This window comes from Suricata suricatta, chromosome 12, assembly GCF_006229205.1.
Source record: "Suricata suricatta isolate VVHF042 chromosome 12, meerkat_22Aug2017_6uvM2_HiC, whole genome shotgun sequence".
NCBI classification, from domain to species: Eukaryota; Metazoa; Chordata; class Mammalia; order Carnivora; family Herpestidae; genus Suricata; species Suricata suricatta.
The window spans coordinates 95,485,191-95,508,064 of record NC_043711.1 but is presented as its reverse complement, the minus strand read 5'-3'; the positions used below and the strand labels follow the sequence as shown (position 1 = coordinate 95,508,064).

Below are 22,874 nucleotides of genomic sequence, written 5' to 3'. Positions count from 1 at the left end.
TCCCAAGCCCAGGGTGAGTCAGGAGAAAGTTCTGGAATGTGGGTTCCCCAGGGCTTTCTCTGAGCCTCAGCCCCCTCATCCGTCAAAGTCGCTGTTCACTCACTCACTCTCACTCACTGTCAAGGGTTTCCTGGGCACCAGGCACTGTGCTGGGAGCTGACAAAGGACACGGACAACACTTCCCACCTGAGTGAGGTAACATCTCAGAGGAACAAACAGTCAAGAAGTGAGATGAACAGGTAACCTGGGTGCCTCGGTCAGCAAAGCGTCTGACTCTTGATCTTGGCTCAGGGCATGATCTCACGGTTCATGAGTTCGATCCCCACGTCAGGCTCCAGCAGACAGCATGGAGATTGCCTGGGCTCCACCCCCCGCCCTCTCTCTCCCCTTCTCTCTGTCCCTCCCCCCCCAAAATAAATAAATAAACTTAAAAAAAAGTCAGATAAAAAAGAAGAGTAATTTTCTAGAGCAAGCTAGAAGTCCTAGGAAGAAAATGAAATAGCATGAGCCTGTAAAAACGAGGGCTAGCCAGGGAGGGGCCCTCCGAGGGGGTCTTTGGAGCTGAGGCCTGACTCACCGCATGGGGAGAGCTGAGCACAGAGTATTCTCTAGGCCAGCGGGGAAAGCAGGTGCAAAGGCCCTGAGGCAGCAGCATAACCTGTGCTACAGGCAGGAGGCAACTAGCAGAAAAGGGGAGAGAACGGTGGGCCAGGGCAGGAGGAGGGAGCCAAATCAGAAAGGGCTTCTGGGAAGAGGAGGTGATCCCTGTGAGCTTTGGGGACTGCTGTAAGGACTCTGGCTTCCCGAGTGCAGTGGGAGCCACGGAGGGTTCTGAGCAGAGGGACAGGGTCTGCCTGGGGTTCTGAGGGGCAAGAGTGGAGGCAGGGAGCTGAAGAGCCGGCTGCAGAGGCCCCAGGGGAGGAGTCGGTGCTGGACCGGGGCGGGGCAGGGCAGTGGGCGCGAACCCTTGGACGCTTGAATAAGCTCATGGATGGACTGGCCACGGGGAAGCAGAGGGAAACCCCGGGTCTGGAGCCTGGACGGCCAACGGCAAAAGCTGCCATTACTGCAGTGGGGAAGTCCCAGGCTTGGGGGGAAAGTGGGGGCCCCACTCAGGACCTCTCCCCCACACCCCTGCCTCAAGCACAGCATCCGTGACCCCAGAAATGAGGTGCTGTCCACCGGACGACAGCCCTGCAGACAGAGCTCCCATCGCCAGCCCAACCTCACCCCACAAACTCGTTGCTCTTTGGTCTGCCCGGAGCGTGCCTCCAGGCTCCCTGCGATCCCAGGGGACAGGGGAGGGCGTGGAGGGCACAAAGCGGCATGTCCTCCCCTGCCAGACAAACAGGGCTGAGGAGGACTCGCGGCCGGCTCTGCCTCCACACCTTTGTCCAGCCTGCTCCTTTTTGCCCTGTACCCCTGCTCCCCACCGCAGGCCTGGCAGAAGCCATCAGAGGGAGTGCCCGGTGTCCCTCGTGGGACCCTCGGCTGGGAACTCTGCTCCGGTCACCATGACGCCAAACTCCCCTTCAGTCTCATCATCACTTGGTTCTCTGATTCCAAGTTCCTGTTTCATAGATGGAGGAACTGAGGTTCCGAGAGAGGGAGCAGGTCCCCAAGGTCACAGGCAAGATCAGTGGTGAGAGCAGGATTCAAACTCTCGACCTACACACGGACAGCTGTCGGCGTCAGTGGGCAAGGGTTTTGTTTGGGAGGTGATCTCAGAAACACCGGGAGGGAGGGGGGAAGTGAGACAAGGGAGGGAGGTGAACAGGTCGTCTCTGTGGGCTCAGTGCCCAGGGACCCCTGGGAGAACGGACCACGGCAGCACTGACCCCAGCCCCCCAGCAAGGCGAGGAAGCCAAGGTATCCGCGAGCCGTCCCCCACCCCCACTGACAAGGGCCTCTCGCGTCTGCCCCCTGTCCTGCAGCCCGAGTGACTCAGGTCCCGGTGGGCCCTCAGACGACCGGGTCCCCTGGCCATTCCGAGGGGACTTCCGTCCCTCTGTCTTCCCTCACGCTGCCCACCCTGCACTGCCCCAGACCTTCTGACCCCAAAACAGAAGCTGACAAACCAGAGCTGGTACAGATGGGGAAACTGAGGACCAGAGGGGCCACCCGCACGCCGTGGGCTGCTCAGCGGGAGAGTGGCCGAATGAACTTCCCTTCTGGGCCACCTGGCTTCCAGAACAGGGCTGGCCCTGCGTCACAGACGATGACCAGCAGAAAGCAGCTGAGCTGTGTGGACTACGAGCTGGTCTCTCCACTTCTCAGAGCCTCAGTTTCCTCATCTGAAGAAAGGGATCATTAAAAAAAACTACATCACGGGATTTTTGTGGGATTCAATGGGACACGAGATACCAAGGGCTTAGGACAGCACCTGGCAAACAGTAGGTGCTTAGAGGAATGTTTGTGCTTAAATGAGCTCATGCCTGGCCCACAGGAGGCATATGCAAATGGAAGCATCATCCCCACAGCGGGCATTGCTGCTTAGAGCCCTCTCCATCACCGCCGGGCCCAGGCCTGCTCTGTGGGGACAAGACAATGGCTGAGCGGTGCCCCCCCCCATTTCCTGGGTCCCCCAGCCTCTTGCTTAAGGCTCCCTGAAGTTTGGAGAAACAGAGGAGGAGGGAGAGGAGGAAGGGGCTGGGACCTCGCCAGGCCTGCTCGCGGTAACTGTGGGCAGCGACCCCGCCTGACAGGCCCCTGTTCACCCGTCCACCCATCCGCCGGAGCCGCCTGCCCATTCCACACAGGGGACGCCTCGTGTTGCACAAGACAGGAAGGGGGAGGCCCCGGGGGGGGGGGGGCGGGTGACGCCAGGACCCCATGTCCACCCGCTGCAGACAGGACGGGCACAGGAGGCCCCAGCCAGGCTTCCTGTGTGCTGACTACACTGGGCAGAAAGGAGAAGTGGGGTCTGGGGTCACAGGGAGCTCCAGGCAGCACCTTCCGCTCCCCGGCCCCGCTGTCCCACACGCTGTCCCTGATTGGGGGCCCTGAGTTCAAATCCCACGTCTGCCATCTCCCAGCCGCGTGACTTGGGACCATGCGGCTCAGGACCTCGGTTTCCAGCTGCTGCTGGGGAACCGGGGCTCCTCCCCCGAGGCCCTTGCCCCCCGCATGTCACCATCATGCCCATTTCACTTAGGAAGAAACCAAAGTGAGAGGGTGCTTTCAAACATCATCCAGGACACTTGAAGATTTAGGGACACGATGAGGGAGCACAGCCCCGAGGACCCACTGTGCGCCGGAGATGGCAAAGACGAGGCCAAGCGGACTCCAGGGCCCACAGCAGGTATCATGAATCACTTACGATTCTCCCTCTGAGGAGCCGGGGGGCAGCCTCTGAACATGGCTCAGCACAGCTCTCCAGCAGCTGTCAGTGCAAAGGCCCTGAGGCCCGCTCCCCCCATAAGTTAGCAGAGCATGTCTGCCTGCCCCATCCCAGCAAGAGGCTGGATCAGAGGAAAACTGTCCCTCCGGTGAGCAACCTTTGGACAGTTCCCTATGATCAGGGACCCGGAAATAAACCCACCCCTGCTGGCCCAGCCTCACAGGGCCCCCGCCTTGGGGACACACCTGGCCTGAAGCAGAATAAGCATCTCCCTAACCAGGTTCCCAAGCGGTTTATGGGCAGCCCGCAGGGCTGGAGCAGTGCAATGGGGGGACCACAGGCAGACCCTGGGCTGGGGGGCAGGGGACCTGGTCACTGGGTAGCTGAGGAGGGGCTGGGTCCAGGGCCCAGAGGAAAGGCCAGCTCCGGGCCTGCTGCGGTCTCCACCAGCAAGGCCAGGGAAACTCCAGCCACCCAGAGCCCCGCCGGTGGATTGTGTAAAAGGAAAAATAAAACCAAAGACAGAGCCCCGGGCTTCCCGCCAGCCCGGCCGCCCATCTCTGTACGCGCTGCCCCCCGCCTGCCCCACCCCTGTCCAAGCCCCCGTCGCCGCTCGCCTAGACACCTGCAGGTGTCTCCCACCTGGTCCTCCCGCCTCACCCTTGTCCCCTACACAACCTATCCGCGGGGCAGCCGGCGGGATCGACGGTGTGACCCCGGCCAAGTCACTGATTCAACCCCCAGGGACGCACCCAGCCTTGACCTCCGGCCCTGGGCGCCTGGTGCCGGCACCCTCTGTACGGTCTCCCTCTTTCCCGTCACTCGCCACCCCAGAAACACAAGCATCTGCCTGCTCCTAAAATAAGTCAACCAGATTCCCACCTCCGGACCTTGCTCTTGCTGTCCCCCCTCCCCGTGACACTGCGCCCCCACATTTTGCCTCAGTGGCTGTGTCTCAATACATGCCACCTCCTCCCAGAGCCCCTCCCCGCCCAGCCCCTGCCAGGGGGTTTCCCCTGTCTCGCCCCACCGCACCCCTCTGCTTACGACTTCATAGCATGTTTCTATGTCTGGAAGTAACTACTTATCTGTATGTTTGTCTGTCTCTCTTGTGCACCAGGATGCCAGTTTACGAGGGCCAGCACCACATCCACCCTGGTCAGAGCTACGTCCCTGGCACCTGGCACACAGCGGCGCTCAATAGATATTTGTTGAAAGAGACTGAGGGGAAAACAGCTTAGATTGCCTAGGGGGCTCTCACTGGAACCTTCCGAGTCCACATTCACAGCCTCTCCCTGGGAAGGACAGGTAGGTCCCTCCTGAGGGCCAGACCCCAGCTGGTCACAGGGCTGGGAGAATTCTGACTCCCAGGGAAAGATGATCAATCTGTGATGTGTGCCATGACGCGGTGACATCCACAGGCATCCGTGTCTGGCGTGTTCACTGCGGTCCCCACAGCACCCAGGACAATGCCTGGGACACACTGGATGCCCAAGAAACATCTGTCCAGTGTCAAGTACGTGAGTTCTTGATCCAGCTGGCCACTCCGTTCAGGAGTAAAAACATCTCCGGCCCATTCAGCCACCGGCCAGCCGTTCCATGAGGCCCACTGTGTGCGGATCCTGAGAACGGCCAGGGGAGAGGTTCTGGCCCTCCAGTTCGAAGAGGAAGCCGAGATAATGAGGCTCCGTCACAAGGTCACCCAGCTGGGTTCAGGGGGCTCAAAAGTTCAAGATCGCAGGGTGTCGTGCATCCCTCCCCAGGGCATCCCTGGCCCCTCCCTGGGGTACAGGGCATGAGGACAGGCGGCCTCTGCTTCTCTCTGGAGCATGTCACAGGGCTGTGGTGAAACGGAAGCAGGGCCCCTGCCCATCCCGGGCGAGGGCCTCTGAGGGCCCCACCCTCCCCATTCCCAGCCCAGACTCTTCCCAGCTGACTGCGGGGCGTCAGTTACCGTTCCTCTTTTCTCTGGGCAGGAGGAAGCGGGTGGGGCCATGGGAAGAGCCAGAGACTCAGTTTCCTCATCTGACGAGTGGGTTCAACCCCTGGCACTTTCTTCAGAAGTGGTAGAGATTCAAAGAGAGCATCCGTGAAAGACGCTGAGCCAGGGCGGGCCAGGCGGTCAGGTGGGAAGGCAGAGGCGGGCACAGGTGCCTTGTGACCTTTCTCCCTGCTCAGCCGTTCCTCGGGCTCTCACTGCTCTCCGCTAAGGCCCAGCTGCTCTGGCTGTGGAGCCTGCCCAGCCCAGCCCTCAGCCTTCCCCACTCCCCACTCAGCCCTCGCCTCACAGCTCCAGCTACAACGTCTCTTAGATTCACCTACTCCCTCTGTTCTAGCTCGTCCCACCACAGGACCTTTGCACATGCCGTGGTCACTTGCTGGAACATTTGTTCCTCCCTTTCTCATCTACTTGGCCTCTACTCATCCTTCAGTTTTCAGCTCGGCATCCTCTAGGAAGTCTTTCTGACCTCCCCAGCACATCCACCCTCCTGCCCATCAAAGACCTTCATCACTTCGTCCTTGTCGGTCACAAATGGACATTTCTGGGAGTGATTTGGCAAATGTCTATCTCCCACACTGGGCTACACGCTCCTTGTAGGCAGGGATCATCGCCTCCCCAGCGCCCGGCACAGAGTACGTGCTTCATGAGTATTTGCTGAATGAACAGATGATACGCACAGAATGAATAGAGCAACAGATTCCCCCAGACGCCCTCTCTCACATCCTGGTCTGGCCTTGGACCCGCACCACCCCTGCCCTGCCCAGGCTTCAGCCACCCTGCCCCTTGTCCCCAAAGCGCAAACCCCCTCACCTCTCACATCCTTATTTTCCTGTTTGGAAACCCGAGAGATGGGCCTCGATGGTGGGCTTTTGGCCTGGGTTCTCTTGAGCCTCATGTTCTAAGGATGGGCCTTGGGGTCACTCTGGAGTAGAGGTCAAGGCCAGGAGGCCCTGGTGTGAACCAGAATAGCACACACACACCCTTATCTATGTCATACTCGGGGCAGTCACAACTTAGGGACTCTGACGGGAATTCAACTGCACATACTCAGCAAAAAATAAAGTCTCGGAGAGAAAAGAGCCGATTGATGGCGGACATGCCAGGAGGGGGAGGTATGGGTTAACGGTTCCCCACAGTCTAAGTCTGCTCAGATGCAGCCCTGTTTCCACACGGTGGCCCCCAACATAAGCCAGGCCTCCCCTGGGTGGGGTCCCAGCGCTGGGGGGGGGAGGGGTGGCAGGCTGAATTTATGGAAACCGTACATCCGCCACGGCTGGGGACGGCCACGTCCTTCCTGTGGAATCCCCAAGGGGAACTTGGCCGTGGTTGATTTCCACCTTACAGGCCAGCGTTAGAGCCCGCGCTTGGGACACATGGGCCACCGCCCTGGGTCCTCACCCTTCACTCCACCCACTGGGACAGCAGGTACCACCACTCAGAAGAAAAGAAAAAACTTAAACCATCAGACGGGATGAAAGGGAACGCTGAGGGCGGGCTGCAGACGCCCACCGTCCATTCCTGCCAGCGACGCCTCCGGCCTCCCGAAGGCTCTGTGACGCGGTGACAGGCCCTGGCTCCGAAGCTCTCTGCTCCGGAGAGATCCTCTCCTCACCATCTGGGACCCTCCCCCGCCCCGAGGTCCAGGCAGCACCCCTGGGCGGGGAGGGCCCAGCCCTGAGCAGGGAGTCACCTCCAGCCCCAGCGGTGTCTCCACGGCCACATCCGCGGGAGGCCATCTTGCCCAGACCGTTGCCAGGCCTCAGGCTGAATAAGACAGTCTCCACTTGCCAGAGCTCACTTCCGGGGCGCACGAGACACCCAGAAAATGAGCACGTAAATCCAGAGGGAGGATGACGCGGGTGCGGCAGGAAAATGAATCAGGGTCGGGACCGAGAAAGATGGGGGGACTGCGGCAGGCATGGTCTGGAGGTCCCTCTGAAGAGCACAGATGAGGAGAGGGGGCAGGGCATGGAAAAATCCAGAAGGACAGTGTTCCAAGCAGAGGGAATGACCAGGGCAAACATGGGGAAAGGGCGGGGAAAACCTTGGGTGCTGTTTAAGAAGGGGCGAAAGTCGGCGTGGCCAGAAGGAGGGGGAGGCGTGGGGGTGGCTCATCCTTCAGGATCGTGGCTGGGGAGGACGTCACGTTCCAGGAAGCAGGTGGGAGCCCCGGAGGGGGCTGAGCAGGGCAGTGGTGTGCACGACGGAGGGGAGGCGAGGGGGGCGAGGGGCAGGTCGGATTCTGGCCACCGTTGGAAGAAGGTCAGGCCAGTGGGACTTGCCGACGGACTGGATGTGGGGTCGGGGAGAGTGGGGTGGGCAGCAGCCTGATCGCTGGGTGGGGGCAGCGCCTCTCTCCGAGGAGGGGAGGGTGTGCCGGAGAGGGGGCTGGGTAAGTGATAAGTGACACCCACATTTCTGGAACACTGAGCAAGACAGAGACGTGCGAGGAGGAAGGGGCTGGGCTCGGCAGTCCGTGCGGCCCATAGGGCACCGACGGTCACACTGACGGGGACGAGCGTGCTCTCGCACAGGAACGAGGGACTCACAGCAGGGGGAGGCAGGAGAGGGCTCGCCTCCAGTCATTTGTGAGGCCTGAGGAGGGCCGGGAAGACAGTGCTCACCACCGAGAGAACCAGCCAGAGAAAGGCCAGCACGTCCAGGCCCGCCGGTGCCATCCAGACGGGAAATGAATGTCAACGAGGCTGGAACCAGGTGGCTGGCCCAGCTGTGGCCCTGTTACCCTCTGAGCCACATTTCTTTGGGACATCTTGAGAGGCTGAGTCCTTACATTGATCTAAGTCAGTCCTGGGAATTTTCTTTTCTGGTAAAGGTGGACATTGACTCCATGATCACGTACTCACGGGGAAGTCTACTGGGACATTGAGGAAATATCTTCCTGCTTGATAAAAGAGTGAGATTGAGGATGGGAAAAATAATCCCTTTTTGGATCACTGTCTTCCCTTTCTAGTTAAGATGTGGTTATGGGATGTGATGTCTGGTGCCCCAGCAGCCACCAGGACCCATGAAGACAGGAGAAGTGAAGAACTCAGATAACCAATCCAGGAAAAGCCCCACATCCAGACTTCCTGTTCTAAGATTTAATTAAATGTCATCACCGTTCCAGGCATGGAAAATAGCCTAAGTGGGACAAAAAGCAAATGGGAATGAATCCTGAGACAGAGGAGGAAATAGAGGGGTGTTAGGAACGAGGAAGCTAAAAAGGAGTCTGTTAGAGAGAATTTCATTTCGGGCAGCAGGCTCCTGGGGGGGAGGACAGAGTAGCCTTGCAGATACTCGAATCTTCGCCTAGAAGTCGAGGATGCCAAGGACAGCCCCACCTCATACACAGATCGGGAAACTGAGGCCCAGGGAAGCGAGCGGCTGCCCGAGGCCACACAGCAGAGGCAGACTGGCTCATGCATCCAGCCGGGCCGATGACCTCCCGCGCAGGTCCTGAGGCGGCTGACCTGAGGCACCGTGGGCCTCAAGGATCCCTGCAGCACTCAGCAAACTGGCAGAGAAGCAGCGAGTGCTCAAAACCACCGAGGCGCGGGGCCTGGGCGCACGGCAGACCCCGTAAGTGTGAGCTGCTGTTTCTGCAAACAGTGGGTGCCCGTGAAGGGTGTGCCTGCCCCGTGGCAGCCGCATTTCCAGCCCTGGGCATCCAGCAAGCCTTTCCATCCCTCAACAGCCCTACGGGCCTCATCCACTCCCCAGCTCCGGGCTGTCTAGGCCCCAGGTCAGTGAGCCACCCCCAGTGAGCGCTAACACCTCACCGAGCTCCCTCCGCCTCGCTTGTATGCCTCTTGGGACAGGCAGCTCACCCCCCCCCAAGGGCCCCCTTTCCAAGGTTCTGTGTCCCTCTGTGCCCTCGGGCAAGTACCAAGGGCCTCTCTGGGCCTCCCTTTCCACGTGCGTCAAAGGGTGTTCCTAACAGTCCCATCGCCTAGGCTGGTGGTGAGGACCCAGGAAGGCCCTCGATACAGGGCCCGGCCTACGGTTAGCTCTAGATCAGCATGAGATATGGGGACCAGGCACGATTGTTGCCGGGGGCCGGCTCTGCCCCTGCCTCCTGCACCAGCCATGTGTCTGTCGGGTTTGGGAGGTGAGGTGGCAGGAGTGTCCCCAGGTCCCGACCCAGGAGCTGGAGGAGAGGGAAGGTAGGTGTGCGGAGTCCGCCAGCCCACAGCCCAGCCCTGCGGCCCCCGGCTCCGCCCACGCCCCACCCGGGGCCCTCTCTGAGGACCCAGTCTGGCTCGGCCCCAGGGCCCCGGCCCAGCCCAGGTCCCCCCCTTCCTTCTTGTGCCCCCACCACCACTGAGCCCAGGCCCCCCTACAAGAAGGCACTGGCTGCGGCAGCAACAGAACCACAGGAGCTGAGTTCGAATCCCCGCTCTGCCATTTCCCGCCGCTGTGACCATAGGCACTTCATTTCTCTGTGCCTCAGTTTTCTCATCTGTTAAATGGGGCCACAGGACCTCACAGAGCTATACTGAGGATTCTATGAGTTTGGGGATGGCAGAGCGCCCAGCATGTAACAAGCCTCAGGGAACGTCAGCCCTACTTCCTCTGCTCCCCCAGGCCTAGAGGACGGAGCCAGGAAGACAAATGCAGGGGTGGGGAAGGCACATCCGGCCTCGAAGCTGGGTGCCATGAGCAGAGCACTGGATAAGGAGTCCAAGGCCAACTCTGCTGTGTGACCTCGGGCTAGCTATAGACATCTCTGGGTCCCAGCATGAGGGAAAGAAGAGGCTGGGGTCTTCCCCTCTCTCTCTAGGAAGTGGGGGAAGGGGTGGGCAGGGGCTTGGAGCCAAGTTTTCTTTTCATTTTTTTCTTTTCAGCACAAAGGGCTGGAATGAAACCCAGAGGCTGGGAGAGAATCCTGCTGTGAAGACAGGGAGCTGGTAAATAGGACAAGGCTGGGCTCCACCGGAGATACTAACAGGCAAGGGCGGCTTGCTCAGGGCGCTCCTACCCCTCCCTCAGGGCGCTCGCCTGGGCATCCAGGCCCCCCCCTCCCCAGGCATCTCCTGCTCAGCCACTGTTTCTGTGTGCGGACACGGGCAGGCCATGTGGCCTCTGTTTCCTCATCTGCAAAATGGGTACAGTAACAGTACTTTCCCCGTAGGTAGGAGTAGGCGTGTTGTTGCGGTCGCAGGGCAGGAACCTCACTCAGGCAGGCTCAGATAGGACACTGCCTCCGCCACACGCTCGCTGTGGGGCACGGGGCCAGCAACTCTAACCGCTCTGTGCCTCAGTTTCCCCAACTGCCAGGCAGATAAACTGAAATGACTCAGCATGGAGCCTGGAGCCTGGGAAATAGTAACGATCGTTACTATTGTTTTCCTGCTTCGGGAGTCCCACGGTCTGGGCCCCCAGTCTCGGCCTCCCTTCCTCCGAGCACCTGTTAATCTCAACAATTCCTTCCCACACTTCTTGGGCACCTGCTGTGGATCTGTCTTGGGGAAGCCGACATCCCAGGAGAAGAAATGTTAAACTCAAGATTTGTGTGTGAAGGGCTCGCCACATAATCCAGGGGCTCCGTGCTGCCCTTCACCCCCGTCTGGCCTCCCGGGACCGCTCCGAGCGGGGGTTCTGGCAGGGCGCCGGGATGCAGCCCTCAGGGGCCCCAGACACAGCATCTGGGGGGATGGGGGCATGTGGGAGACTGTCATGTGGAAGAGGCAACTTCCCATGAAAGAGGGTGCCCAAAGAGGCCTTGGGAGCCAGAGGAGATCAGGGTGGGCTTCCTGCAGGAAGCAGTTATGAATAACAACATGTATTGAGTGCAGGTCTGCACCAGGCACTGTTCTCTTCACAACAGCCCTTTGCAGAAGGTTTTTCACACTCATTCTGTGGGTAATAGTCTGAGGCCAGAGAGCTCTCGTAGCCTGCCTGAAGTCACACAGCAGACACGCCGGAGCTGAAATTCAAACCCTGTGGTCTAACTGAAGCATCGCACTGCTCCCCGGACAGGGCTCTCCAGCATAGGCACTGGACCTGGTTGTCCCCTCTGCCCAGACTACACTCCCCACGGCAGAAATCATCTGAAGCCTCCCCCACCTACACTTCAGCCCCTGAAGGCCTGAGCCCCTCCCTCACGGAGGCAGGGGTGGGGGTAGACCACAGGCGCAGCCCCCTGCATCCTGGTAAAGGAAGGAGGGAACGGTCGTTTTCTCGGTTGTTTCCCACCACTCCGCAAGGCCGGCCCCGGGGTTGTCCCCATTTTCCAGAGGAGAAAACTGAGGCAGGGAGGCTCAGAGGCCTGTGTGAGTCCAGACCCTGCCCCATCTCCCCCAACTGCACTGAAGATGTGAAGGAAACAGCCTCCAAAGTGACTCTGCGCCTCTGTTTGCCCCCTGATGAAATGGGGAGATGAGCCAGGACCTCCCGTGGGGGGAGGAGCAGGACCTGGGTCCCCAGGACCTGGCCCCAGGGGCCCCCCCAGGCTGCCCGTATCACTGACGCCCGCATCATGACTGTTGGGGCGCTGCGCCCCGTCAGACCTGTGAACCCCTAGACTTGCGGTACTTCCTGTAAGGAAACCCGCCTGCGAGGCCTTAGTGAGGGGCCCTGATCGCTCATTTAATTATAATCTTTGGGGAAAGAACCCCCCGCCCCTTCAGCTGCTAGGGAAGCCGCCAGTGTGGCTGTGGCCTGCGGGGGGTAACCGACCCGGCCCCCAGGCCTTTGTGTCAGTCCTGCCCAGATTACTCTGTTTTTCCAACCCCAAACCAGGCCTGGCATGAACTCAATGCTCAGCATTGTCCTGGGCCCGGGCCTCCCCCGGGGGCCCCCAGGGCCAGGCCTCATCCTTCCTCCAGCTGGGGAGCCGGCCCCCACGAGGCGTCTCAGGAAACCAGAAACCCAGCAAGGCCAGCTGGGGCGGCCTCCTGCGTGCTGGTCCCAGGCCCCCTGTGTGCCACCTCCTCAAAACCTCACCACCTCACTGCAGGGAGGGGCTCGTGTGTGCCCATTTTCCAGATGGAGAGACTGAGGCCTGGGGAGTTGATGTAGGGAGCATTGGCAGAGCCCAGGTCAGACTGCACCAAGGACGCTGTCCCAGGAGGGGGTCCGGGTACCCTGGACCTGCACCAGGAACCAAGCATGAGAGGGAATTCGGGAGGCAGTCCTCACCGGGCAGAGATGGAAGAGACCTGAGCCATGGGGCAGAGGGCTTCATGGCTAAGGGCTGCGATTCCCACCACGGCTGCTCCGGGTTCAAGTCCAGCTCTGGGCCCTGTTTGCCTCTCTCTGCACCTTGCTTTCCCAAGCTAGGAGACTGGGGAGGGAGGGGACTCAGGCCATCAGCTGGTGTGAAACACTTAGTGGGGAGTAAGTGCTGCGTTAACAGAGCTGAAACCCAGAGCCCGACAGCAGCCAAGGTTCCAAGACAGCAGGAGAGCACCTCGTGTCACCCACGTCAGGGCCCGCAGGAGCCGAAGACGGAGCAGCACCAGGGGCGAATGTGGATGCCCCCGGGCACTCCAGGGGAGAAAATGGTGACTGTCCTCCTTTGCTCCCTCCAGATCACCGCCTTCCCCACCTTCACCTCAGCCTCGTAGGCTGAACTGGGGGGATGGGGGGCACCGCCCCTGCTCTGGGCTTCCTGTGGGGTTCCCTGAGTGGAGGAGATGGGAGGGCTGGGTGGGCATAACAGCCCCTCCCGGCCGTGTCCCCTCCCCCAGGCTAGAGTTGTCCTTCCCAAGGGTCTCAGCTCCCGCCAGGGGCCTCTCCAGGCACCGCCCCTGCACCATGCCAGCCCCACCCTGCACCTTTCCTTGGTTGGTGCTCTTAGCCCTGCCCCCACCTCAAAGAGTCACTTCATTCCATTTCCCCCGAGATCCGAGGTAGCCCACTTGAGCCGTCTGTGTCCCCCAGATCCTGCAGATCTGAAATCAACGTGGTAAAACCTGAAATCAACATGGTAAAACGCTAAGATCTGACAAAGCCAGATGATGGGGACCTGGGGCTCCTCACAACCCTCTCCTGTGATGTTCCAGGGGCTGCAAGATCTCCCCAAGGAAGAGAGAGATGGTGGAGACACAGCATCTCCGGCAGTCAGGAGGCCAGGCCTCCTGGGTGAGGCCCGAGGTCAGTGGAGGCCAATGGGTCCGACCCCCAGTCCAGCCACACTCACCTACTTCCTCCTCCTGGGTCCCTTCCTACCTTTCGCCTTGACTCTGCACCTCCCGACAGAAAATGGGATCCACATGCAGGGGTCACTGCAGAGGGGCCCCCAAGCAGGACCACTGCACCCCCACAAGGAAGGTTCTGGCTCCTATTCACAGCTCCCTGGGGTGGGGGGGTGGACACCCTGGAGAAATCCATTCCCCATGGCACCTTCCATCCCCACCTCGTTCCCCTCTCTGATCGGCCTCTTGCAGATAACAGTTTGGGGGGGGGGGTTGTTGTTGTTTGGGGGGTTGTGTTTTATGTTTTAGATCGACATACACAATCACTCGATCTGTAACTTGTCACACATGCCCAAATGGAATCATTTTGTGTGCGCTGTTTTCATTTGGCATCTGACCGCCTTTTTTTCTCTTTTCCTTTTCTGCAAAAGCCTTCTCTCTCCCCATGTTGACAGCTGAGAATGGGCTTTTACATATTTTTCTGTAAGCGTGAAAATCCCATACAGACTCTGCCTGGACGAGGGATCTCTGTATCTGTCATTTCCTTCACAAATCAGGGTCGCATTGGCCACCCTTCCCAGCATCCCGCTCTCCCACATTTACGAATCTCCACGCAGACAGGAAATCTTGATTGTTCACAGCGGCGCTGTGGCGAAAACAACCGAAATGCCCACCAACAGGTGAATGGGCAAACATAATGTGGTCTATCCGCACAATAGAGCATTATTTGCCCATAAAAAGGCATGAACTCCTGGTACGCACTCACTACTCGGGGGGGAAAAAAACCATTATGCTAATTGAAAGGAGCCAGACGCAATAGATCACCTATTACATGATTCCATTTATATGAAATACCCAAAATAGACAAACCCCAAAGACGCAGGAAGCGCATGGGTGATCACCGGAGGCTGGGGTCGGGCAGGGTGAGGAATGACGTGCTGACCGGGTACAGGGTCTCTTGAGGGGGTGACGAAGTGTCGGGGAACTGAATAGAGGCCACGGTTATACAACATGGCAAATGGACCAAGAGCTGCCGAATTGCACACTTTAAAATGGTTCATTATGGAATGATTAATTAAAATGGCTACTTCTTATGTGAATTTCACTTCAATTTTTTAAACTAAAAAGATATATCAATGTATATATTCCTCCTCCTTTTTAAAACAAAAATAGACTACTACGCACACGGTGTTCTACTTGGAACGTTTTTCAATGAAACACAAGTCCTAGAGGAAAAACACCTGTGCGCTAAAGAACACACCAACCAGCCAGAGTGGGCACACAGTCACCTGGGAAACCGTGGAACATTCTTTTTAACAGCTGCTTAATAGTCCGGGGTGTGGACAGACCAGAATGGGGTCGCTCACTCCCCCCAAAATGATGGATCATGAGTTTGGGGGAGGGGTGGCCTCCTGACACACCTCGGCCCCTGGGACTTTATACACAGGGTTCATTTTGCCCTTACTCCAATCCCACGTTTTCTCCCATTTTTCAGGCGGAAAAACTGAGGCCCAGAGAGGGAAAGGCCAGGACGTGGCTGAGGCAGAGCTCCACACCAGGCCTGCCGGAGTCCTGGGCCCACTCCGCACTGGGGACACGGCAGGGAAGAGCAGTGACCCAGGCGCCTGCCTGGGGAGCCAGCACGTCAGCGGGAGAGACAGACAGGAAACAAGGTGAGTCAGTACCTCTGTGGCCTCTTCCTGGGAAGTAGAGGAGGGAAGAGGGAGAAGGGACGGCAGGGTGGTGACATTTGTAAACAGGGCAGTCAGGGAGGGCCTCACCGGGGAAGGGATGTTTGGGCAAAGACCCAAAGGAGGTGAGGGAGGAGTTGTCCGGTTTTCATCCATTTGGCGGAACAGTGTTGGGAGCCGAGGGCACGGCAGGTGCGAAGACCCACGGGCAGGGAGCGGCGAGGCACCTCGTGTTGCCGGGGCAGGAAGGGACAGACGCACGGGCAGGAACCGGGGGCTTGCAGCCCAGCTATCTCTGAGTAACAGGGAGCCGGGGAAGGGTTTGGAGCCAGGCAGACGGGGATTAGGTTTGGGTTTTGAGGAGCCACCTCTGGCTCTCGAGGAAGGGTGGGGGGCCGGGGCGCGTCTGGGTGGCTCGGGCAGGGAGGCAGCCCTCGGAGAGGGGATGGCAGGTCCGGGGGGTGGGGAGAGTCCCTGCCCACCTCCCCTCCATCTATGCACCCCTGAATCTAGCCCCCCTTGGAGGAAGCCAACTCTCAGCCTCCACAGAGAAAGTGCCCAGAGGGGAAGAACTTGGCTGATTCACAGGCCGGGGCCTCCCGACTTCCCTCCCGGGGAAGCCTGAGCTCCGATAACGGGGCAGGGAGCCCTGTGGGGGCTGAGAGCAAGTAAATAAAGTAATACAACAGTGATAAATGATAAAAAGTGGTTAACAGAGTGACCTGACTTGCAGGGTGTCATCAGGGAGGGCTTCCTGTAAGAGGTGGTGTTGGAGCCAGATTCAGAATCAGAAGTAGAAATATAACCAGGCTGAGGATAGAAGGATGAACGTCTCAAATAGAAGGAAAAGCACCTGGCAAAGCCCTGAGATTCAAGGCAGCCTGGTGAGTTCGAGTCTCAGAGAGGAGGCCCGGCCAGCGGGAGCCCTGCGTGCCAGGGCAGACAGCGGCCTAAGCCAGGAACATGCCCGTGCCAGGCCCACACAGGGTCAGCTCCCAGCAAGAACTGTCCCTGATGCCAGGGAGGTGGCGGTGGTGATGGTCCCCCACCCGTACACTTCTCTGAGCCTCACCCCAAGCCAATAAAATAAGAAGCATATTTGGAAGAGAAATAAAGGAAGTCGTAGAAATTGTCCATGCTGTGAAGACGAGGAAATCGGGGCACAGAGCGCAGAGAGGTGATCAACTTCAAGGGGCCGTGCTGCGAGGAGGCTGCGGACAGCTCCTACCTCCCGGCTCACTCCCTGCCCCTCGCAGACCCGCTTTGTCACATTGGGAGGGGCCCTCGTGCAGCAGCGGCTGAAGGAGCTGGCCCAGGGCCCGCGGGGAGGAGGCGGCGATGGCAGGGGATGAGAGACAGACGGAAAGACAGACCTACAGCGGACCCTGGGTGGGGCTACCTGCCCCCTGAGTCAGGCCACAGCCCGAGTCTTGAATGACCCGTGGCTAGAATTTCCAGAACAGTTCAAAGACTCCAAGGGCTGCCTTTAAAACACTAGTGCTCTCTCATCCACCGAGCATGCATTGAGCACCTACTGCATGCCCTGTGCTAACATTGTTCCCAGGCCCTGGGGCACCGTCCCCAGACCCAGCTGGGGCTGACACCGTGTGGGGACGGGGTGGTGGCCCCGTGAGCAGAGACAGGGATGTGTTTCTTCAAAGAGGGATAAAGGGCTTGGCGGGCAGAGACGGGGAGCTGTGAGCAGGTGTGGAGGGAGGGGAGCAGGCAGCTTGCTGGGGGCCAGGCTGACCCCACGAGGGGGGTGGCGCGAAACTGCTCCCATGGGGGAGGGCAGCAGTCAAAGAGCAGGAGCCCCTCGTGGGGCAGCAAGGAGGCCAGTGCGCCGGAGCCGGGGTGGGGACGGGGTCCGCCATGCTGGGCCTCGGGGGCCTGGAAGGGTCTCCAAGTAGGGGACATGGTCTGACTTCGTCTAAGGGCTCCTCTGGCTGTGTGTGGAGAGCCAGGAGGGGCCTGGGGAGGAAGCAAGGAGCCCAGGGCGGAGGTGACCCGGTGGTCAGGACAGGAGACAGTGAGGCTGGCCCAGGGGAGTGGGGGGGAGGGGAAGGAGCCCGGAGGCTCTGCTCTGGGGACAGTGAGGGGCCTTCAGGTAGGACCCGAGCTCCCCTTTAAGACCTTCATTCCCTCAAGCACTCCATGAACACCCCCCTCTTTCAGACACATGATCTGGGCCCCGACCCCTGGCCCCTCATAACACAGACCCCAGAGACCTCACACATTCTCAGTGGCTCTGAAACAAGACTTCCCAGGGGCGCCTGGGTGGCTCCGTCAGTGAAGCATCCGACTTCGGCTCAGGTCATGATCTCGCGGTTCGTGGGTTCGAGCCCCACGTCGGGCTCTGTGCTGACAGCTCAGAGTCTGGAGCCTGCTTCGGATTCTGTGTCTCCCTCTCTCTCTCCCTCTCTCCCAGCTCACAGTCGTCTGTCTGTCTCTCTCTCTCTCAAAATAAAATAAGGACATAAAAATTTTTTTTAAACAAGACTACCCAGATGCAGAGCTTCCTTCTGCGGAAGAGTCTGCAGGTAGGAGAAGGGGGAAAAAAAAGAGGAGGGGAGGGGAGGGGGAGGCAGTCCCTTCCCTTGGCCACAGACCCTTGCACCGCCCCACACTCCCCTTCCCGAAACCCCAGGACGACGGGGCAGGAGAGAGAAGAGAGCCTCTGCTCGCAGCGAAGTGTCAGCTGACACCAGATGCCCTCCCTCCGCGCCGTAGAAATCTCCCAGCTGGAGCGGCCGCACGCCTGAGGTGTCCCAGCGCCAAAGGCCGACGCGATCTCATGAAGCGGGAGAAGATGTGGCAAGCCACTCCACGGGGGGACACGGGCCCCAGGGCCCCTCTGCCTCTTTAGGAGACGTTGGGAATACGTGATTCATCCCCACCAGAAATGAGAAGAAAGGACGATGATAGCCTTCACTGCTCCTGCATACCAGCAACGTGCCAAGGGCTTCCCAGATACTATTTTTATAAATTGTCATTGTGTGTTTGGATTACAAAATTAAGAGACTCATTGTAAAAAAGAGAGAGAGAGAAAGGAGGGGAGATGGATGTGGAAAAGGGAAGGAGGGGAATTCTAACACGAGGGAAACATGTAACTCAGCCTCCGTCAGTCACACTGGCCTTCTCCTTACACTTCAAACACTCCACACGCACGCCTGCCTCAGGGCCTTTGCACTTGCTGTTCCCTCTGCCGGGAATACTCTTACCTCAGAGAGCCAGCCACATGGCCCCCCTCCCTTCGCGCCCTGCTCACAGAGACACCTTCCCTGGCCAAGCAGCAGCTGTCATGCCCATGATTCGTCTTCACTGAACTTCGTGCTACCCGGCACTTTGTTGGTTGACTGTCTGACGGGCACCTCTAGGCTGTCAGCTCCATGATGGCGAGGAGGTGTGTGTTCTGTTCACTGCTGGATCCTCAGGGTTCCGATCGGCTCCTGGCACACGGCAGGTGTTCGGGAGTGAATAGGTAGGGGATCAGCGCAAGCACGAATCAAATGTCTCCGCAACTGGACCCGGAAGGCAGCGGCCGGGGCCTCACGGGTGTCCCGCACACACCAGGCATTTGTGCATGAGGCGGTGGGTGGCAAAGTCACCAGGAACTGAGCTACCGAAGCAAAGCAAACAAGAAAGAGAAGGAACCATTTATCCGGGCCCCTGAGTGCCTGTCTCATCCTACACCCCCCCTCCCCCATCAGCTTGCTTGTCCTCATGACAACACCACGAGATAGGTCGGAAGCCCATTTTCCAAATGAGGAAACTGAGGCTGAGTGAAGAGAAGTCCTTTCTTCCCGGGTCCCCCAGCCAGGAAGGGGCAGGGCAGGCAAAATCAGTCCTGTCTGCCTCCAAAGGCCTCCAAGCTGAGGGCCACCCGGCCCATTCACACGGTCCACAGCGGCAGAAGCCCTACTGTGTGCAGGGCTGAGCCAGCCGGTGGGAGTGTGAGCTCAGGGCTGCCGGGCTTTCAATGCTTGGAAGCTAGGCTGGGTGTCCACGTTTTTACAGGAAATCTCTTGCTCTTCAACGCTAGAACCAAATCAAAACGCTAGAGAACACACCGTGCAAGCTAAAGAAGGCACATCCGAGGGCTCCTACTTTGAGACCCCAGGTCTACGCCTGGGATTTCAGAGAACGTGGACCTCATGGAGGGGGCGGCAGGCAAAGAAGGCTTCCTGGAGGGGGTGAGATCGGGCTGCTTTGGGCCTGAGGAGGGTGGGGCCAGCCTGAGAAGAGGGGTCCTGGGCCGCCTCCGGCGATGCTGGGGGTCAGAGGAGGCTCCGTCCAGGACTCCCTGAAGACGCCCAGCCGGTCAGACCAGCCTGACACCAGCAGCAACTGGGAGCGGCGCTCCGAGGCGACCTGGGGCCCCCGGGATCCGAGCTGCCTCGGACGTGTTTCCCTGAAGACTGTCCCTGAGAATGTTCCACGGAATGGCCCAGCGCGGTGGCCAGGTGAACTGGGAGCACGGATGCCTGAGCTCCTTCATCCTTCGGTCCTCAGAGGCAGGAGGAGCCGAAGCAGAAAATATCTGAGATCCAAAACACAAAGGTCCTGGCTTCAAAGGAAACGGTAACATTTAAGCGAGATGTTTCTAAAATGTAATACTGTATCCACCAGTCAGCTGCAAGGTAACATTTGGGGGGTTTTTTCTTTCTGTCTTCTTTTGTCCATTGTATATAAGTTCTATGGAGGCAAGATGTAGGTGTGTTTTAATGATTGGTATGATAAGTTATATGATTGATGTGATAGGTTGATATGATTGAGGCGCTTTGAGACCTACTTTACCAGCTGGGAGACTGGGAGAGATACTTCTTCCCTTCCCTGTGCCTTCATTGCCTCATTGGTGAAACGGGGCTGGGGGAGTAACCCGGACCCGGGGCTGCCATGCGGCGTAATGATGATGCACATTAAACACGTAGAAAGGATTTGACCATTGTGAGCACTCAGGAAGCGCTAGCTACAATCACACTTACCAACATGGTGGCCCGCCACTATTTCAGATCACACCATAAAATATAATGGATTCTGGAGACATTGGTATAAACTCATACTTGCCTAAGACAGATATAGATGGCTAAATATAAAAATATTTATAGATGTGGGCATATACGTGGGTTGAATACACAGCCCGTGTTTCTTGGCTCCGTCTGCCAGGAAGGCCTACAAGAAATGCCACCCCCCCCAGCCCTGGGCACCCTGGGCACCAGAGCTTGGTTTCTAACACCCTTCCTTGCTGGGAGGAGCCCCCACTTCTCACCAAGACATGCCTGCGGCTGAGACTGGGACAGGAGACGAGCATCTCGTGGTGCAAGAGGTAAGAACATGCTCAAAACGAAAACCAAACAGAAACCCCCGATGCTGATGGGGGCATGCCACAGGGCAAGGAAGCCACCCGCAAGAGCTCCCGGTGGTCAGAGGTGGGCCACCCTGAGCAGCAAATACAGTAGTGCTGAATTATGACCCAGAGGATAAATAAATTCAATATCCTTGAGTCGACACTGGTACAAGCGAAACTGAACACGTCAATGGGGAGAAGGGATGACTCTCCTGCGCAGAAGAAATGTCGCTGATGCCGCGGAGAGTAACTCCCCACCGGGTGCCGCACAGAATGACGTCCTTCCAAAGAGGACACTTCGGAAAGGGGGGAAACAGTCACTTCAAGTGGAGAAGACCGACAACCACTGCGTGAGCCAGGGGGTCAAGGTCAACACCCATAGTGATAATCATGTTAACAGGGTCTATCCTTGATGTGATACCATAAAATGTCACTTCCCAGGGCGCCTGGGTGGCTCAGCTAGTTTCTTTGACTTTAGCTCAGGTCATGATCTCACGGTTTGTGGGTTCAAGCCCTGCGTCAGGCTCTGTGCTGACAGCTCGGAGCCTGGAGCCTGCTTCTTATTCTGTGTCTCCCTCTCTCTCTCTGTCCCTTTCCTACTCACACTCCCTATCTCTCAAAAATAAGTTAAAAACATTAAAAAAATTTTTTTCATGTCACTTTCCTTCTGAGAACTTCCTTCCCCTTGACCGTAAGAAAGACATCAGTCCAATTATCCCAATAGAGAAGCAGCCTCCCAGAAACCTGACCAGCACTCCTCAAAGCTGTCAAGTTCACCGAAAACTAGGAAAGTCTGAGAAACTGTCACAGCCGAGAGGAGAAAAGAGAAACCTGATTACTGAATGTGATGCGGAATCTTGAGTGGGATTCTGTGCCAGAAGAAGGATGTTAGCCCAAACTGAGGAACTCGGAATGAACTCTATGGACTTGGTTCCTGACGCCGCACCCACAGCGGAGCCTGGATGGTGACGGGGGCGCCGCACCAACGTTAGGTGATAATCATAAATTTTCATTTTTCTGTAAATCCAAACTGTTCTAAAAAATAAAGCCTACTCGTAAAAACTCATTCCTTTCTCCACTATGACTTTTCCCATCTTCTCACAGTCTGTGGAATGACTTTCTCGGACCCTCGCCAATCAATGCCCCTTCAGCATCAGAATCAGCCTCGGTCTACCATCCGCTCTGTGCGCCCCGGCCTCGGGTTTCCGGGTCACAGCCTGCTCACCTCTGGGCTGATGGAAGGCATGTGGCGCTCTGTGCAAATCTTTCTGTGGGGAAATTGCGTCTCAAGCCAGAGGACCTGTTCTCCTGACGTGGGAGCAGTCCTGGGGGTATTCTACCGTGTAGATGCCTGCTGTTTGCATCAACGGTCAGCAATGCCATGGTGGGGGGGGGGGCAATAAACCCTCGGGGTTTATCAGGACCATCACTAGTTCTAGGTGAGATTCTTCCTCCCCTTGAATTTTCTGACTGCGAGAGGCATCCCTTTGTCCCTGTTTCAAGCAGGGGTCCATCTGAGAGACGGCCACAGGACTCCACCAGGCCAGCCTCCACCGCTCAGAGTTATCTGGGCCAAAATGCAAGAAGCGCCATGAAGAAATGCTTCAGTAGAGCAAGGGGTGGGCCCCAAACCTCCCGACCCCTGCCCCAGGCCTCCTCCCTGACCCTGAGGGCGACTGACTCTGTCTGGGAGGAAAAACAAAGGGATGGCATGCAGCAAGACACCCATTTCTCAGAAAGTCTGGGTTGGAGGTCGGGGGCCTGGGTTCAAGTCCTGCATCTGTGTCTGACTCATAGTGTCACCTTCCTCCCCTCACTTCCCCTCGTCTGGACCTCAGGTTCCTCATCTGGGAGTCAGGGGGTTGGACCAGCTGATCCCAGGCCTTCCCCAGTTGACATGGTGCTGATGAAATCAGGCCTGGTGATATTATGCCCCCCCTTCCCCCCACCCCTGTTCCCTTCACTCACCCTGCAAGGCAGACACTACGGCCATGTTCACAACAGAGCAAACACACTCACATCTAACACTGCGTTTGCATCTAGCAAGTTGCAATGACCTGCTCCCTTTGTATTTCTTTAGAAAAGAAAGGCTGCAGGGGAGAGGTGTGCAGGTGCTTTTCTGTAGGGTGCCTGGTGCAAAGTGCCCAGGCTCCGGGCTGGAAGTGAATCACCATGAGTTTGCACTTTGTATACTGTAGTCCTTCATAGCTTTGGTCTTTGTTTATAATAATCACCGTTGCAATGAGATTCAAATTCCTCACCCTTGCTTCCCTCTCTTTCCAACCCGCTCCCTCTCCCTCACTCTGTGCCCCCCACTGGTGGCACTACTGTTCTGTGAACCCACCTAATTTGTTGC

General features: G+C 58.1%; 1 protein-coding gene and 1 long non-coding RNA gene across 7 annotated transcripts; both read left to right on the top strand.

Annotated features, from left to right (window-relative positions):
- Positions 1 to 1,552: 1,552 nt before the first annotated feature.
- LOC115273103 lies at positions 1,553 to 2,333 on the top strand. The gene is made up of 2 exons (XR_003900676.1): positions 1,553 to 1,642; positions 2,047 to 2,333. It is a non-coding gene; the product is annotated as an uncharacterized LOC115273103 (long non-coding RNA).
- Positions 2,334 to 7,694: 5,361 nt separating this feature from the next.
- On the top strand, positions 7,695 to 21,011 carry LOC115273099. Of its 6 annotated transcripts, XM_029916009.1 has the most exons (5): positions 7,695 to 9,084; positions 10,187 to 12,847; positions 13,349 to 13,439; positions 14,976 to 15,153; positions 17,347 to 17,493. In XM_029916009.1, exons 2-5 carry the CDS (start codon positions 12,527 to 12,529, stop codon positions 17,381 to 17,383), a joined length of 627 nt encoding a protein of 208 aa, XP_029771869.1. In that variant the 5' UTR covers positions 7,695 to 9,084; positions 10,187 to 12,526; the 3' UTR covers positions 17,384 to 17,493. The 6 variants fall into 6 exon arrangements, 1 of the variants encoding a protein (XP_029771869.1); XR_003900670.1 differs by lacking the exons at positions 7,695 to 9,084; positions 10,187 to 12,847; positions 13,349 to 13,439; positions 17,347 to 17,493 and adding exons at positions 14,038 to 14,838; positions 17,645 to 17,711; positions 17,819 to 21,011; XR_003900673.1 differs by lacking the exons at positions 7,695 to 9,084; positions 10,187 to 12,847; positions 13,349 to 13,439; positions 17,347 to 17,493 and adding exons at positions 17,670 to 17,711; positions 17,902 to 21,011 and having other exon boundaries at positions 14,038 to 15,153.
- Positions 21,012 to 22,874: the final 1,863 nt, after the last annotated feature.

Excerpts from the sequence above, each read along its gene's own strand:
- LOC115273099 (XM_029916009.1), top strand. The coding sequence starts at position 12,527 with ATGGCTAAGGGCTGCGATTCCCACCACGGCTGCTCCGGGTTCAAGTCC. Across the intron at positions 12,848-13,348 it reads GCACTCCAGGGGAGAAAATG|GGGCTGCAAGATCTCCCCAA; the intron begins GTGACTGTCCTC and ends GTGATGTTCCAG. Across the intron at positions 13,440-14,975 it reads CCTCCTGGGTGAGGCCCGAG|GCGGAAAAACTGAGGCCCAG; the intron begins GTCAGTGGAGGC and ends CCCATTTTTCAG.